At 39.3% G+C, this 16,848-nt stretch overlaps 1 protein-coding gene across 37 annotated transcripts in view; it reads left to right on the top strand.

Annotated features, from left to right (window-relative positions):
* Positions 1-16,848, top strand: part of ARPP21 (cAMP regulated phosphoprotein 21) — a 160,473-nt gene that overhangs the window by 86,199 nt on the left and 57,426 nt on the right. For 34 of the 37 annotated variants that reach the window (XM_058443060.1, XM_058443056.1, XM_058443053.1 and 31 more), the window contains 4 exons: positions 4,631-4,864; positions 12,519-12,703; positions 13,554-13,658; positions 14,657-14,917. In XM_058443060.1, coding sequence (XP_058299043.1) covers positions 4,631-4,864; positions 12,519-12,703; positions 13,554-13,658; positions 14,657-14,917 — 785 coding nt within the window. Of the gene's footprint in view, positions 1-4,630; positions 4,865-12,518; positions 12,704-13,553; positions 13,659-14,656; positions 14,918-16,848 lie in introns of those variants that run through there. The other 3 variants (XM_058443051.1, XM_032162128.2, XM_058443066.1) reach the window with 2 other exon arrangements.

Below are 16,848 nucleotides of genomic sequence, written 5' to 3'. Positions count from 1 at the left end.
AAATGTACTTTTGTTTTGTTTTAATAATTTTAGGTGGTCTGGCTTGTTGTTTTCTGGACGCAAGGCTATTCCTGCTATTGTCACGTTCCTTGCCTACATCTTGGAGTATTTTTTGATCCAACGCAAGACACCCCGTGTTTCTATCACTTGCTCTTCTTTGTCTTTATCTTTACTACTACACTAATACATCCTGGATATTCTCTTCCTTCTTGTAATTTTGAAAGCTTTAGGTTATTCTACTGAACACTGACCCCCTGAATCTGGAAATATTTTCTTGAACTATATAATTCAGAAATAAAACCTTTATGATTTGTGGTCCTTGTAAAAGAAAAATTGCACCAGATGGTGCAGGCAAAAGAGAATGTATTCATTATTACTGCAACAGGGATCAAGACTATGATCTCTCTCTTTAGAGAGAGAACTGAGCTCCACTGAATCAAAAAGCAGGAGACTCTTCAAGCACTGGGGTGAGCTAGTGGCAAAATTTTGGAGGACATTATAGAGGAAATTGGGTGATGTGATTAGGCTCTATGTGCTTGCTAATTGGTGCTGTGGAAGTTAGGCTCCTATCCTCCCACAGAAATTGAGAGATAGGGGCTCTATTTCTCATGATGATTAGATTTCAAAGGGATGGCTCCCAGGTACTTAAGAAAGACCTTCCTGGATTGTAAAAGTGGCAAGAGGCTAGGAGATTTACATCTCAAAGGAGCACAAATGCTCTAAGTATAGGGAGGTGAGGAACCTCTTGTCTGGAAGAAACCACTGAAAAGTTTGGTCAAGCTGAGGGGAACATTAAGGTCATCTTCCTTACCATTGCTCACCATTTAGTCTGGTATCTTCTATTTTACAAAAGGGTATGTTGAGGTCGAAAGTAGTCACTTCCTGAAGAAAACACAGCTAATAAGTGGCAGAACTAGAATTAAAACCCAGTATCCTTCCTCCCTGGGAATGTTCCCTCTGCTCCAAGGGAATCTGCCTATGTCCTTCCCCTTCTGCCCTGTCCTTTCTTGGTTTTTCATTTTGTTTTGCCTTGTGATCTCTTTTTCTATCTTTTGTCATGTTTCCCATTTTCTTTTTCCTGTTTTTCTCTTGAGGGTTCACCTGAGGCCCTCACCTAGCCACTCAGATGTCTTCTTTTTTCTCCTCCCTGTGGCTACCCCTTAGGGTTCAGCTTCAGTTTCTGAGCTTTCCACTGTGAGTAGCATGGAATTTTCATCTAGTCTCTCCTAGAACTTGGCACAGGCTTCGTCAGGGGCCTGGCCCCCGTCTGTGCCTTGCTTAAATGATAAGAAGATGAACATGATCTACAGGCTTAACCATCTGTGGAGTCAAGTTGCCTGGGTTTGAGCTCAGATTCTACCACACACTGAGCTTTGGGAAATTTAACATATCTTAAGATCAGTTCTCATCTTCAAAATGAGGCTGCTGTAAAAATTAGACAATTCATATAGAGAAACTAGCACAGTGATTGTCACATAGGCATACTGTATAAACATTTATCATGGTTATCATTAAACCTCTGAAAAAAAGGAAACCAGAAATACTTTTAACTCTCAGCCATTCTAAATCTTAAAAGTTCTCAAATATCAATTTCATTTTCTTAAAAATCTGTGAACACTTCTAATCCCGTGCCTTTTACTAGCATTTGTGTTTTATCACAGACTTTAGCAACACCGGCTATATGTGGAATATGGCTCTCCCTGGCCTTGATGATTGATGTTTACATGCTGGTCAAAGCCAATCAGAAGGGCCAGTTACTAAATCCTGGCTGTATGTTGATTGCTGAGCCATCCTTTTGAAGAGGTTTGACTTTATTTTCATCTTTGCACGTGCAGAGAATTTAAGCCAAATTTAGGTTTCCTTCCTTCCTTTAACCTGTGGAATCAAATCATTTCCATTGTCTTCTCATTTCTCCTATTGATGCTGCTTCTTTTACCTCAGGTAAGGGAAGGGTATAATGTTGTAAATCAGTGATTAATGGCCATCCTTCTAAAACCAAAATTAAATTACTCTTTGGATTGGGTTGTGACACTTCAGTCTGTCTGCATCAACCCATCCCTCCTAACACACACCCATGCCATCACTGGCTTACAGCTCAAATCTGAGTTAGGATGTGCTAGCTTGGCCCCAACTCTTTTTCAGTGCCTAGCCCTTCAGTCTGGAGATGAGCTGAATCATGTTTGTATAACATTAAATACCTTGGTACAGGAGGTTTTGTTGTTGAATTATTTATGTTGTTGCTGTTGACTCTAGTGTCAAATGTGTAACATAGCATCAAATTATAGACAGCAGGTCCATAAACACACACTACAGTCTGCATTGGGAATATGACCACAGAGTCATAATTTCAGTGATATAGTCTCAAAACTATTATTAGCATTTTCAATATTCTTTTTACATTTTTTATTTTTTCTCCCCATGCCTTATTCATAGCCCCATCAGCATTCTAAACCACTTAGATGGAGCATCCTGAATTGACGTAAAACTATCATTATTAATAATCAAGTCATGGGGAAAGCAAGAGAAGATGCCCAACTGAGAACACTTGTGACAGGCCATGGTATATGCATACGTACAATTTCAAGTGGCAATGTGGGGTTGTGGTTAAAGCTTGAGCTATAGATCAGTCTGCATAGACCAAATTGCAGGTCTGCCATTATCTAGCTATGTGAGCTGACCTGAATTACCTAACTTCCTTATACTTCAGTTTCCCTATCTGTAGAGGCAGTATTAGTCATTATTTACGTGTTTATTCAAGTGCTTACACATACTAAGTTGTCAATAAATATTATCATTCTTCTAAAAATTATCATGCTCTCCAATTGCCCCTCTTCTCTGCACTTACATGTTATGTTCCTATCACTTATTTTAAAAGAACTCCAGTTTAATTTAAGGGCATATTGTAGAATCTTGAAAAGAGTGTTAGTGATGGATTATATATTTTGACTTTAATAATACATAAGACTGCATTTTTAATAACATAATCAATAGTGTAGGCTGATGATTTAATCAAACTCGTGTACTACATTCTTGCAACCTGTGATATTACCCAAGTAATCTATTAGTTTGAATTTGCAGTAATATAAATTTTACTTAGTGTGTTTTCTCTTGGCTGCTCTGGTTAATACCTAGTACCCAGGACAGCTGTGGTTAAGAGTACTGGGGCTGCTTGTCTCTTGCTGTAGTGAAATGCCAGTGAGTGCCCAATGGATATATTGGGATATGTTTCTATTTTTGTCCATAAATGGCGGGACAGAAGAGATTGTTAGATTCACCTTAGGGACTTCTGCACACTGTTCCTGTTACCTATGTGTTTGAAAAATTCGGAATCCATAAACATCACAATTATTTTACTATTCTGTGTCATTTAAAGGATACTCAGTCATTATAAGGCCAAGCCTTCTTTGGTCCACCTTTTAGCTATATTGATAAGACTTCTTCAAATATGTAAAATTCAGTGCAGTACCATAAACACTTAAATATATTACATTAATAATAATAATAATAATAATAATAATAATAATGCCCACCATCTATTTGATTCCTTGCTTTTTTTTTTTTTTTTTTATGGAGTCTGGCTCTGTCGCCCAGGCTGGAGTGCAGTGGTGCAATCTCGGCCCACTGCAACCTCTGCCTCCCAGGTTCAAGCGATTCTCCTGCATCGGCCTCCCGAGTAGCTGGGACTACAGGCACGTGCCACCACGCCCAGCAAATTTTTTGTATTTTTAGTAGAGATAGGGTTTTACCATGTTGGCCAGGCTGGTCTCAATCTCCTGATCTTGTGATCCACCTGCCTTGGCCTCCCGAAGTGCTGGGATTACAGGCGTGAACCACCGCACCCAGGCCATCCTTTTGTTTTTTTTTAATCCTTAATATCTAAAGTTTCAACTTTACACACAAAAATAATAACATTCAATGGTTTAAAGTTGCCTCTGGTCAGATCGTTAGAAAAAGTCAGAGTCCTGATTCATCTGTGTCTCCCTGACACTCAATCACATTCTCCTAAACCATGCCACTCCTTAAAAGGGATCCTATTTGATTTTGAAATGTGTTTGCTCATATACACTATGCTCCCAGGTCTACTACTCACACATGAATGTAAAAGATTATTTATGACTAGGCCCCTTCAGACTTCAGCTGTATAGGTGTCGGAGAACCAGTACTTCAGAACCATGCACGTGAACTTCACATCATAGGGCTCTTCCTTAAGGCACAGTCTCTTTAACCACCATCCCTGTCATTTTATTCATATTATTTCAGCTTAGTAAGACATTTCCATGGTACTAATTACTTGGGGATATAGGAGGGAATTTTCAGGTACTGAGTTCAGAGCTTTAGGGTACCCTTTACCAATTTATCACCCTAGTAGTTTGTGAAAAGGCTGAGAGAGAAAGTTCTCATTCTTAATTCCTCTTTTCCCAGAAAATTGACACATCTGAAAAATATGTAGCAAATATTTCAATAAAATATGAGGCCAAAATATGAGAGGGGCATTAGTTAATCTCATCCTACAGCATGCGTCTCAAATTCTTTAATGATGCGTCACAGAAACGTGAGCATTTAGATTCAGATTGGTGCTTTCACTCACCTCTGTGTGTTGAATGATTTGTTGATCGTATCCCTATGCCAGGTTCTGAGTCTTCCAGCAGCGCAGGCTCCTCAGGATCGCTGTCCCGCACCCATCCACCTCTCCAGAGCACACCCCTAGTCTCAGGCGTGGCAGCTGGCTCTCCAGGCTGTGTGCCTTATCCAGAGAATGGAATAGGGGGCCAGGTTGCTCCCAGCAGCACCAGCTACATCCTCCTTCCACTTGAAGCTGCAACAGGCATCCCGCCTGGAAGCATCCTTCTTAATCCACACACAGGTGAGTTACTACCTGCTTTATCAGGGACACAAGGCTTTCAGAAGTTTGTTCTTGTGTTTGATCTTATTAATTTGCTAGCAAGTATTCTGAAAATTCCTGAACAGGAAAGCTAGTTGCATGAACTGTTACAAAGCATTTTTGTTTAGAAAGAGCAGATTTATAGCAGTATTTATACCTCTATATTTATATCTTCATATCAATATTTATATTGAGGTGTAGATATAGATATTTCCAGAAGCATCCACTTTTCTGTCTTTTTTCTTTTACTACAGTATCTCTCATGCATGCTGAAGAGCTAAGATGAGAGAAAATGGTGTGATGAGTTGGGATATACTAATTAAAACTTTGTGTTTCTCAGTCTAAATCCCCAGTTAGCTTGTATTATGTCAAAAGTGTTTTTGCAACCAAGGATATTTCTGGAATTGAAGTATCGATTGAGACATATAGTGACCATTAACTCTAGAAGTTGCTTTTTAACCTTAGAATTTCAGCCAGCTCCTATGAAAGGAATAAGAAACAGCAGTGGTAATGAGAATACAGCGAGAAAATTATTGTGTATTTTAGAAATGTCGGGCTTAGCCTGATTTTGGTGGGGTTTAGAAAATTGTTCATTTTATGATTACGGTTTCTTCTATGATGAATGGCCATTGGTTCTTTAATTTTGCATTTTTCTAGTGGGTCAGTTAACTTCTACATTGATTTCAAAAGACTGAGGGCATTGAGATTCTAACATCAGCAAATGAACTCAGGAACATCTGCTTATTTGCGGGGGAAACTTCTCAACCCGGGGCATTTTTGTCTCTGTCCCCAAGGCCATTCGGCAATATCTGGAGACATTTTGATTATTATGACCTGGGGAGAAGAGGGCTGCTATTGGCACCCAGTAGGTAGAGTACAGAAATGCTGCTAAACATCCCCCAATGCCTAGGACAGACTTCCACAGCAGAAGATTATCTGGAACAAAATGTTGGTGGTACCATGCCTGAGAATCCCTGGCTTAGAAAGCTTGACATTGACTAGTCACTTCTTAAGATGTCTTTATTAGGGACTGGCAATAAATGGAGTTGTCTTGAAAGAGATCTGAAGTTTGGTTTAGATCATTCCAGACTATTTCTTCAATTAGCTAAACTCGAAAATGCAAAACTGGATAAGTATCTCATAAAAATGATCTGACTCAATCTTCTCACAAATGTAATGCTACTAGTAATTAGGAAATTCAGAGAAACATGAGAACTGTAGTAAAATAGTTACTTGAATAATTGCCACATTTTCTTAAAACATATGGCACATTCCCAAGTCATGGTGTTTGACTGAGACATATTGAAAATGCCATAAGCTTGAGGGAAGAAAGGCATAATCATTTTATTGAAAACCGTTTGAAAGCTTCAGATTAGATACTTCTAAGGAGGATTTTTAGATTGCTTTTATTTTATCTGGATTATTGTAAGCACTATAAAGATAATCAAAAGAAGACCAGGATCATATTCTTTACTTTGGGCACTAATCAAAGTACTGTCTGACTTTGTTGGCTTAAATTCTTTCACTTTTAATTGAGATAGAGGGCTTGCAGAAAAGAGAACATTTTAACCACTTGTTTTGAGTGGTTTGTTTTAAGCAAAATTACAGAGTGTTTTGAAAAAGCTCAACAGAGTATTTTTAGGGTACAATGCAGGAATATTATTTGTAATGATAGCATAGTTGTGCATGTGTATGTGTATATTATCATCTGTAATCTTGTTTATAGAAAAAAGAAACAGAATGTTGTTTGATGCCAAGTCCCAATTCTTATTCATTGGACCGAGTCATTTAGAGCTGTTATCAAAATATCTCTTTTGTAAAAGGATCCCAGCTAAGGAAAAGGATTTAATAACACTGTTGAACAGCTTCTCCATACATATTTTTCTGATCTGGCAAATGCTAAATTTAAAATATCCTAAACCAAAAGGAAATGTATGCATATATTGTATACTATACAATGAGATGCAAGGTGAATTATGTTTCCTCTTTTCTAGAATATATTTATTTTGTAAATTGAAAATATGCACATATATGTGTATGTACATATAGGTATTATATATAACGCATGCTATATATATATAGGTGTATCTTTAGTATATGTATGTGTGTGTATGTACATGTATCTACCTATCAAATTTCTTATATGAGTTTTACTGTTGAAGCTAAAGGCTTGCTTCCTCTGGGCTGGAACTCATCTTTTTCTGTCATTGCTGTGAATCTAGAAACTACACCTCTCACCCTTTTTAAAGTACCTTTCTGCCAAGTACACAACAGAAATACTTGGGTGTTAGGAACCAAGATCGTATGACTATTTTGCTTCTCATTTGAACTGCCCTTGGGCTCATTTCCTTGTTACAACCATCCTTACAAGCTCCTGTGCAGAGGAGCCATACTTAGTTATTTTATTTTATTTGTTGCTTCCCCAGAATGGATAAAAAAGTCTTAGGCACTGTGCCGGTGCTCAATAATTACATCATTATTGAGGGAATATCTACTGCCCATTATATATGTGGGATGGATAATGGAGCAGTTTTTTAGCTAATATCACATATTTGGAATGTGGTTCATGTGCAAAATTATAATTGATAAAACATCTGATTTAAGCAAGAATAAGACAAGTAATGATTTAAAAATTTGAAGGTATCTGCCAATCATGTGCCTACTAAATGAAACAAAAATGAAACTTCCTTTGTCAGCACAACTGACTTGGCTCTTACTAAGTACTAAATATTTGGCACACTGAAATCAACCCACTCACATATACCCTTGCAATTTCCCCAATATAACCATAACTTTTAATTTTGTCTGGCCTCAGACTCAGCTTTCAACAGGTCCATTTCTAACTTTGGACCTCTTGCCTGTTCTTTCTTTGCTTTTCAGGCATCTGGATGAGTGAGGTGTCACAGAGGCTGTTTTTCAAAGTTGTCCCTGTATAACATTTTCATCCTTCTAAGGCAAGCCTGGAATCTTGGGTTTGATCTCTCTCTGGTTGTCTTGGACCCAGCCTCCTTTTGGAAACTTTTAGCAGAAAGCTTAGCTTTGTTGGGCTATTTTACTTCAACTCAGTGCAATCCAGAAATGCCAACAGGCATTGGCATCCCTCAAAAACTTGTTAATGTTCATATATGTTATTTTGATATTTTTCTTGGCCATTATCTGGTACAAGTTCAAGACTGTGTTATATAAAGTCATGCCATTTGCAGGGTCTTCACTTTGAGGAGGTTTTTAGAGCTGTTCTCTTTCAAATGCTTCTGATGGACTTCCGTAATTCTATATTTTTATTTTTATCAGGACTTCTAGCATCTATTAATCCAAAATGCTTACACTTTTTTTTATTAACTGAATCATGAATTTTGTGTTCTGTCTATAAATGTATCTTTGCAAGGTCTAAGCTAATCCTTGTCTATCCATAATCAGTAGCTCCCTCATAATTTAACTATCATCTTCTAAAGACTAGGAAAAGAAAATCTCTTTCACCCCTCTCTCTCTTTTTAAATAATTACCTTTCTTGACAGAAGGGTAAATTCAGAAACGCTTTGGTGTTCAAAACCAAGAGCATATGATTACTTCACTTCTTGTGTGAATTGCCCTTTAGTTCATTTCCTTGTGAGGAGGGTCCATGCTTAGCTATTTTTTATTTGCTTTTTTTTTTTTTTTTTCGCTTTCTTGAAATTGATGACAAGGTCTTAGGCACTGTGCAGGTGCTCAATAATTACATTATTATTGAAATAATGTCTACTACCCATTATGCATGTTGATGTGGATAGTAAAGCAGTTTTTCACCTAATGTCATATCTTGGAGAGAAATGAGCATTCTGCATTTAATCCTTTTCTCTGCGCCTGCTCTGCATTCAAAGTGCCCCGGCTTATTTCTGTCATTGCACTCTCTTCACCTATGCCAGCACCCATGCCAAGGCCTGCTGAGCGTGCTTGTGCAGTTTCTGACATGAAAACCTCCTCTAGGCTAACTAAGCCGAGGGCCAGCCAGTCCTTTTTTCCTCTTTAGTCTTCGGCAGCTGTCATTCAAACTAATTGCTTGTATTCAGTGTAATTGCATCTGAATTGGTAGAAATCATAGAATATAGAGAGGCTGTCATTGCCTGAATTGAAAACCAGTTGTCACCTATCCTGGGTCTCTTAGGAAATTGCTTTTGTTCTGTTCTCTAGCATCCATCTTCTTTTATGTTTCTCAGTTCTTTCCATCTCTCCTTGGTGAGTATAAAAATCAATTTTTTGTACTCCCTTCTCTTTCCAGAAGAACCTGCCATCTCTCTCTACTTAAGCGAATCCTTAGTGCTTTTTCTGTGCAATTATTTAGAAACATCTCCTTCTTCTAGCCCACAGCATATTAATCATATTTCACATGGAGGACCTAGAATTTATCAAAAGACACATGAATGTTTTGGGATTATGTTTTGAAATTCTAGTTATGATCAGATTTTCATACTTCCTTAGTTTTCACTGGGGTAAATCAAAAGCCATATAGAAATATAGTAAAAATCCTTTCTTTTTCCTTTCCATTGTGCATGTACATGTGTATGTATGTATGTGTGTGTGGCTGTGTGTGTGCACAGCATGAGACTTATTTTGAAATAATCCCAGATGGAGTTGTATGCCTGTCTCTCTGATTTTTTTTTAAAAAGTTAAGTACTTACAATTTTTATCGTGTCTTTTAAAAATATAGAACAAATGAAACACAGGAAAATTAAAGATCAGAACACTAAATGGACATATACATTTTTTAATATTGAGCTTTTAAAAATCATCTTCCAAATTGCTGATTTGGGAGGAAAAATGGGTTGCAGTTTTGAAGCTAGAAGAAAGTTATTTTTCAAAAAGAATATTCATTCAAAACAATAAAATGCATCTACGTGATAGGAAAACAAGTGCCCGGAAAATGAAGAACATAAAAAAAGAGAGAGCAAGACCAAACAGTTGATTTTGTCACTGTTTTGCAAATATAATTCTGGCACATTTGCTTCCCCATCACAGCACATTATTGTTGGTTATGAAACGGATCGGAATTTAGATACGTTTCTGAATATGCAACGTTTAAAGTTTCTTGTTACTAACACACAAATATATTTGCACTCAAAATTTGTGGTAATAATGGGGAATACTAACCGCTGGTTGCCATTCCTAAGTGAGCTGAAGTTAAGGCTTTTGCTCTCTATGAGTGAGCATGTTGTTTGGCCTTACTACAATCTCAGCATTTTCCTCCCCAACTTGCTCCATTTTACTTTCTTAATTTATTGAGCTATACAATATATAGGGGAAGTGCATGACCTGCACACATCTGAAGTCCAGACCTTAATAAATTTGTGTGTGTGTGAAAATCTGTGTAACTTCACTCAGAACGAGACCTAGAGTATATATAGTCTTCCTATCAGTTTCCTCAGGCTCTCCCAGAGGTACTGATTTCCTTTATTTAGCATATTCACTTAGCTAATTAGCTTGGTTCCCATGTTATAACAGTCTGTTCTTGTATGAATATCATATGTACTTTTTTTCACTAGAATGTCTCATTTTCTCTGGGTCAGTTTTTAAATTCTTTACCTGTCTGTCTTCCTTTTTTTTTTTCTTTTTAAGACAGGGTCTCACTCTGTCACCCAGGCTGGAGTGCAGTGGCACAATTTTGGCTCACAACAACCTCCCTCCTGGGATCCAGTGATCCTCCCACCTCAGCCTCCTGTGGAACCACAGGTGTGCACCACCATGTCCAGCTAATTTTTCGTATTTTTTTTAGAGACAAGAGTTTCGCCCAGTTGCCCAGGCTGGTCTTGAACTTCTAAGCTCAAGTAATCTACCCACCTTGACATCCCAAAGTGCTGGGATTATAGGCATGAGCCACCATGCCCGGCCCTTGCTCCCTTTTGTTGCAAATTTTTCTCATATGACTGATGGTCCTTGGTTGTTCTTTGTTTATATTGTTGAAGAGTAAGGCTGTTGTTCTTTCCTCTGCCATCACACGCTTCTTACCCTGGATAAGAATGCTCATGCAAGCCTTGTGTATCAGAACAATGTATGGACTGAGATGCTTTAGAACATGTGCTAGGGCAGAGCTCAGCATGTTATGCCTTAACATGCCTCACCATCTCCCTTATGCCAAGATAAGGAGGATCTTCCACTGAAATATCGACCCCATCCTGGGAGCCCCATTCTCTCTAGGTATTTTGCTCAGGTTCCTAGAGAATATTTCTGTGACTTCAGCTTGTAAACAAATATTCCCACAGCTCCTTTTCCAATAGGGTTACAGGATTTACTGAAAAGGGAAGAAAAGACTCACAAGTAGTTCCATGAACAGTTTGCCAATCCATTTCCTCATGTTCTGATGCTTCTCATTATTTATCTGCCAATACTGGGTGTTACTTCACCTTGAAACATGTCCTTCACCTCATCTGACTTCTCATTCATTGATTAATAATTCTCAGTTACGACACATTTTTTTCATCGTTACCCAGTTGTTCCATGTACTCATTATGTAAAATTGGATAATTCACTTCAGTTACTTGGCATAATGGAAAGTGAATAGACTTTGAAGTATTACTGACCAGGGTCATTTTCTAGTTCTCTCACTTACTGTTTTTTATATTTCTGAATAAGTTGCTTGGTCCCCCTGAGTCCTAATTTCTTTAGAGTGGAAATGAGAATATACATCTGCAGGTTGTTAGGAGAGCTAAGATCATACATGTAAGGTGCCTGTTACTGTGCTTGCCACATAGAAAATCGGTTTGTTCTCTCCTTTATGCCCCCACACACCCTGCTTTACTGCACTTTTCTCTTCTCCTTTCAGCTTTCTATTCCCATAATTTTTCCAGGAATGGATCTTCATTTTCTCTTCTGAAAAACAGAGAAATGATACCTCTCTTCCTCACAGGAATTGTGATGAGGCTCAAATGATGCTATTTTGTAAACTATAAAATACTCCTCAAAGACAAAGCAATACTATGATGAATAGCAGTATTAATAATAGTAAACCATGCTATTATTTCATAAGGCAAGAGAATATATATTAGCTTTTCCATTACAAGGTGATTCTGTGATGTACTACTTTTAAAATCTAAAACCCCGGGTACCCTTTCTTATGTCTATTTCGGGAAATGAGTGAATGGATATGTTATGTTACATTGTATATTTATTGGAAGAACTGATAATGATTCTGAATTGGTGACAAGGCTTAGTAGCAGCAAAATAAATGTATTGGTAAATAACTTGTGACTGAATGTAGCCGGAGGTGTGTAACTGGAAAGCAGCCGTTATCCTTCAGTGTATGTTATCTCACTAATGGCTGTGAGGTGCAGTGCAGCAAAACATCTAGCTTTGTGAAGATTGCTTCTCCACAGGCCTCTCCACTGGGTACCTCCATCCACAGATACATTTAGCTTTGGCAAAGCTCCCTGAAGGTGGTTGATTTATTTGCTGCTTCCTAAATTGCTATGGGCTCCCACTGTCACCTAGCTTAAGCCAAGGGTCGCAAACAGTAAGGCCTTCACATTGGTGAAGGTTTTGGGGTCTTAGATTTCCACTGCCCTGCCCCTTTACTTTAGGTTACTTTTTGAGTATCTAACAGAGTGGTTCTTTATGTCAAAGGAGAGATGGAGAAGCTTACCTGGACTAAGCTCTGATTCCATTGCAGGCCAGCCCTTTGTGAATCCCGATGGAACTCCTGCAATATACAACCCACCCACCAGTCAGCAGCCCCTGCGAAGTGCCATGGTGGGGCAGTCCCAGCAGCAGCCGCCACAGCAGCAGCCCTCCCCGCAGCCCCAGCAGCAGGTCCAGCCACCGCAGCCACAGATGGCAGGCCCTCTGGTCACTCAGGTAGGGGGCTGGTTGGAAGGCAGGGAAGGCAAGTACCCTGAGATGAAGGCTGCATAGTCCTCAGAGCAGCAGAGAATCAGGGAGAAGGGTACATTTTACACTCAAGCCTCACAAATAAAACCTGGCAGCATAGAGTTCTTTGCAGATTGACAGGATTTTATCCGAATCCTTTAGTTTAGATAGAGGTGAGTGCCCCATCCAATAACTTGCAGGTTGAAGGCATGAAAGTAGGGAGAATAAATGATTTTTTCTTAGGTCTAAATGTCCTTTTTTTAAATGTATGGAGGAGCCTCTCTCAGAGACTGAACTCTGGGTCTTTGCGTCATCTTCCTCCACCATTCCCGTCACAGATCAAATGCCCATGTCTGCAAAGAGTCAATATTGAATTCTTCATCAATGGGAAGAACAGAAATCAGTCAATTCCAAGGACTGGCTGTTCCTACATACTCCTCTCAGAGAGATGCGGAGCCGCCCTCCTTTGGTAGGAAGACACATAGATGTGTCCATAGAAACATGAAGTGTTTCAGGTAGGCTGCTAGAGTGAGACTCATTTTAAATTCTTGATATTACTTATATGTTTTGGGGCAGTATTTTCAGACCCAGAGGATCTAACCAACAATATCAAATTTACATCAGTAACTTCTTAAAGAAATAATCACTAAGTGCAAATGAGCCTCTCTCCAGTGTGTCTGGCTCTGGTCTTTCAGAGCCTTGACTTTTCTTCGGTGGCTAGTTCCCCTCCCTGGAGTGCACTGAATCTAGAGAGCCTATGAAGGACGATGGTGTGCATCTTGTGAGATTTCAACCCCAGTGCTTTTCTGTCACCTGATCAATTTTTTCTTTCCTCCAGTCTGTCCAGGGGCTGCAGGCTTCCTCCCAGTCAGTGCAATATCCAGCAGTCTCTTTTCCTCCCCAGCACCTCCTACCCGTGTCTCCAACGCAGCACTTTCCCATGGTACTGTATTATGTGTATATGACTTTTTCCCCTAGGAGAGCACATTCTCTGATTTTACTACTTTTTTGCGTGCCACTGGCTGACACTGGGTGGGTGCCCTGGGCTGACTGTGAGGGGGTATGTGTGAAGGTCTCATTTCTGAACATTACAGCCCATCTCTGCAAAACAATGGTTTCCTTTCTGTCGTCGGTCTGTCCCATGCTGAGTGCTTCTGTGGTCTGGTACCCTTTTCAGAGTATACCAGCTAAGAAGGAACTGAATGCCTTCAGAGTTAGAAATCAGGAACAGAGAGATACAGGAACTTTGCATGAGGGTTCGGGAAAGATCTCAAAGATGGTGTTGGGATGGGAGCCATTATCACCCTATGCTCCCGATGTAGGTGTCCCCGCGATTCCAATCTCCCAATTTTCTTTCATTTTTCCCTCAAGTCACTAGGTCATTTTGAGCAACTGCTTAAAGGATGAGCATTGTTCCTAAATTTCAGATCAGGCCAGTGAATAAATACTCCCTCATATAGTAATATAATCCCACCCAGCCTGTTGGTGATACTGGTCCTGGCTCCATCTTTGCAACAGCACTGGGGGTGATGAGTATGGTTGGTTCTGCCTTATGGGTGTTCTCCAGAGGCAAATTATGTGGTTTCTGCTGGGAAGACAAGCTGACCCTTCAGGACAGAACATCAAGCCTTCCTTGTGTGCAACACCATCCTGAGGAGCCTGTGCCTTCAGTGGAAAAATAATAATTTGTTTCCATTGAAAGATAAATATTTGGATCAAAATTTTTGTCATCTCTGACTCTTGGGATGATTAAAACCTGATTTGTCATGTTGTGTTCTCTTGTTATGTTGTGGCCGAAGAATTATTTTATTTTATTTTTTCCAAATTGTACTTCCTGTCTCTCCCACAACTCCAAGAGTATGTCCTGTGTCTGCCTCACAGTGCCTCTCTTATTACCAAGCTGATCCTGTGAATTCCCTCATTTATTTCCATGACTTGCAGAGAGATGATGTGGCAACACAGTTTGGCCAGATGACCCTGAGCCGGCAGTCCTCGGGAGAGACTCCTGAACCCCCATCAGGTCCTGTCTACCCGCCCTCGCTTATGCCACAGCCGGCCCAGCAGCCCAGCTATGTCATCGCCTCTACAGGCCAGCAGCTTCCTACAGGAGGATTCTCAGGCTCTGGCCCTCCCATCTCCCAGCAGGTCCTCCAGCCCCCTCCCTCACCACAGGGATTTGTGCAACAGCCTCCACCTGCACAGGTAGGTGTGCTTCCTCATGCCTGTGACCTACAGCTGATTTCTGATGCATTTTGACCTTTATCTTTCTATGTAGAAAATAACCAGATTCAATCCTTCTTCCCTTTCTAGTCTATATTAATATTCCTCACGAACAGGAAGTAGTATATTTTTTCGTGCATCAGTTGTTCAAAGTTATAGGGCTCAGAAAGTGAGTTGAATGAAACTGATCTAACTGCCCATGAAAACAACAGGGGAATATCCCATTTTCCAGGCTGCTGGTACAAAGACCATAAGAAAGCATTCCCTCCCATGTGATATCCAGCTCAGGGGATTGCCCAGGAAGGAAAAGCCTTGGGGAAGGGAAAGGTCTGCACCTAGGGGACTTTCAACACTCTCTTGCTGCTGCTCCAAAAATGCATTCTTTCCTTTCTTATCAATTCTCAAGCTAATTTTCTGGGGCTAATCCGCTGCTCCAGGCAGGAGCTCCTCTATGAATATAAAGGAGGAAGGTAAGCTGATATCCAGGGTCCTTTTCTCTCCCTAAGGGGAAGCAGAGCTCACACGTCTCTCACAGGTAGCCATTAATCATATTTAATTGACTTGAGCATGTAAGACACCACAGATCACTGATTTTTACTGTCTTCTCAAAGACTGATTATGTGTTACTGTTCACCACCAAACATCTCTGGTGCTCTCTTGGGTATCCGTTGCAGAATATTAGAAGTGATTACTGTCAAGATATAAAATGCACAGAGGCATTTTCTGGTCCATTTTCAAGGCACACATATTCCAAGAAAATTCCATCCTAATTATGAAGTATTGCATTGGATGAGCTGTTTAAAGTGCAGTGTCACCTTCTTATCATTTGTTTCACTGCCTTAACATCTTGAATAAATTATTTTCTTTTCAAGCCACACAAAACCCTCTACCATGAAATAATTGTCACTAAATTGTTCATTTTATTTTGAGTGATTAATTAATAGTTCATCTTCAGTTGCCTTCTCTGTAATATCTCTTCAGAATTGGGATCTTAAAAGATGTGTAAAATAAGTTTAGGTTACAGGAGAAAGGGCTTCATTAAGTTATTAATATTTTTACCAATAAATTAATAACTTCAAGCTTAGTTATTGGGAAAAATAGTTTATCTCTTTTGGCCTAAAAAGCATTTAAGTGTCCTTAGTAATTTCTGCTGTCAAACAAAATGTAAGCAGAATGTTTAATTAAAAATCTTAAAAAAAAAAAATAAATAAATGAAAATTAGCCAGGCTTGGTGGCTCAGACCTTTAACCCCAGCACTTTGGGGGCTGAGGCAAAAGGACTACTTGAGCCTGGGAGTTTGAGACCAGTCTGGACAATATAGGGAGACTTCATCTCTGCAACGAATTAAAAAAAAAAATAGCTGGGTGTGGTGGCACATTCTTGTGGTCCTACCTATTTGGGAGGCTGAGGTGGGAGAATCGCTTGCACCTGGGATGTCAAGGCTACAGTGAGTCATGATGATATCTCTACACTCCAGCCTAGGAAGCAATGCAAGACCCTATCTCAGAAAATGAAATAAATAATAAATAAATAAATAAATAAATATTTTAATAGGAAAGTCTTTCTTCACTGAAGGGATTTCAATATTAATCCGCTGCAGAAACAAAAGCAATTCATAACCCCTGTTGTGTCTGTGACAGAAATATTTTCATTCATTCTTTAATAGATTTTTAAAAAGATAGAAAGAGAGGGAGATAAAATGGGTGTCCATGGTTCATAATCAGTCTAGACATTTATGAACTTCTTTTTGAAGAATCACAGATAAAGGTATAGGCTATAACCCACAGTAACTTTCAATTTAGTAAACATTTTAAAATCTGATTACCCAACTATGGAAATATGAAAATAACTTAGTTCAGATTCAGCCCACAACCGTATGTGGAAATATGTTAAATTTCTGCAGAAAATGAATC

Source organism: Hylobates moloch, unplaced genomic scaffold (assembly GCF_009828535.3).
Source record: "Hylobates moloch isolate HMO894 unplaced genomic scaffold, HMol_V3 SCAFFOLD_8, whole genome shotgun sequence".
Lineage (NCBI taxonomy): Eukaryota > Metazoa > Chordata > Mammalia > Primates > Hylobatidae > Hylobates > Hylobates moloch.
Note: the sequence above shows the minus strand (reverse complement) of the source record. Positions and strands in the feature narration are given on the sequence as shown.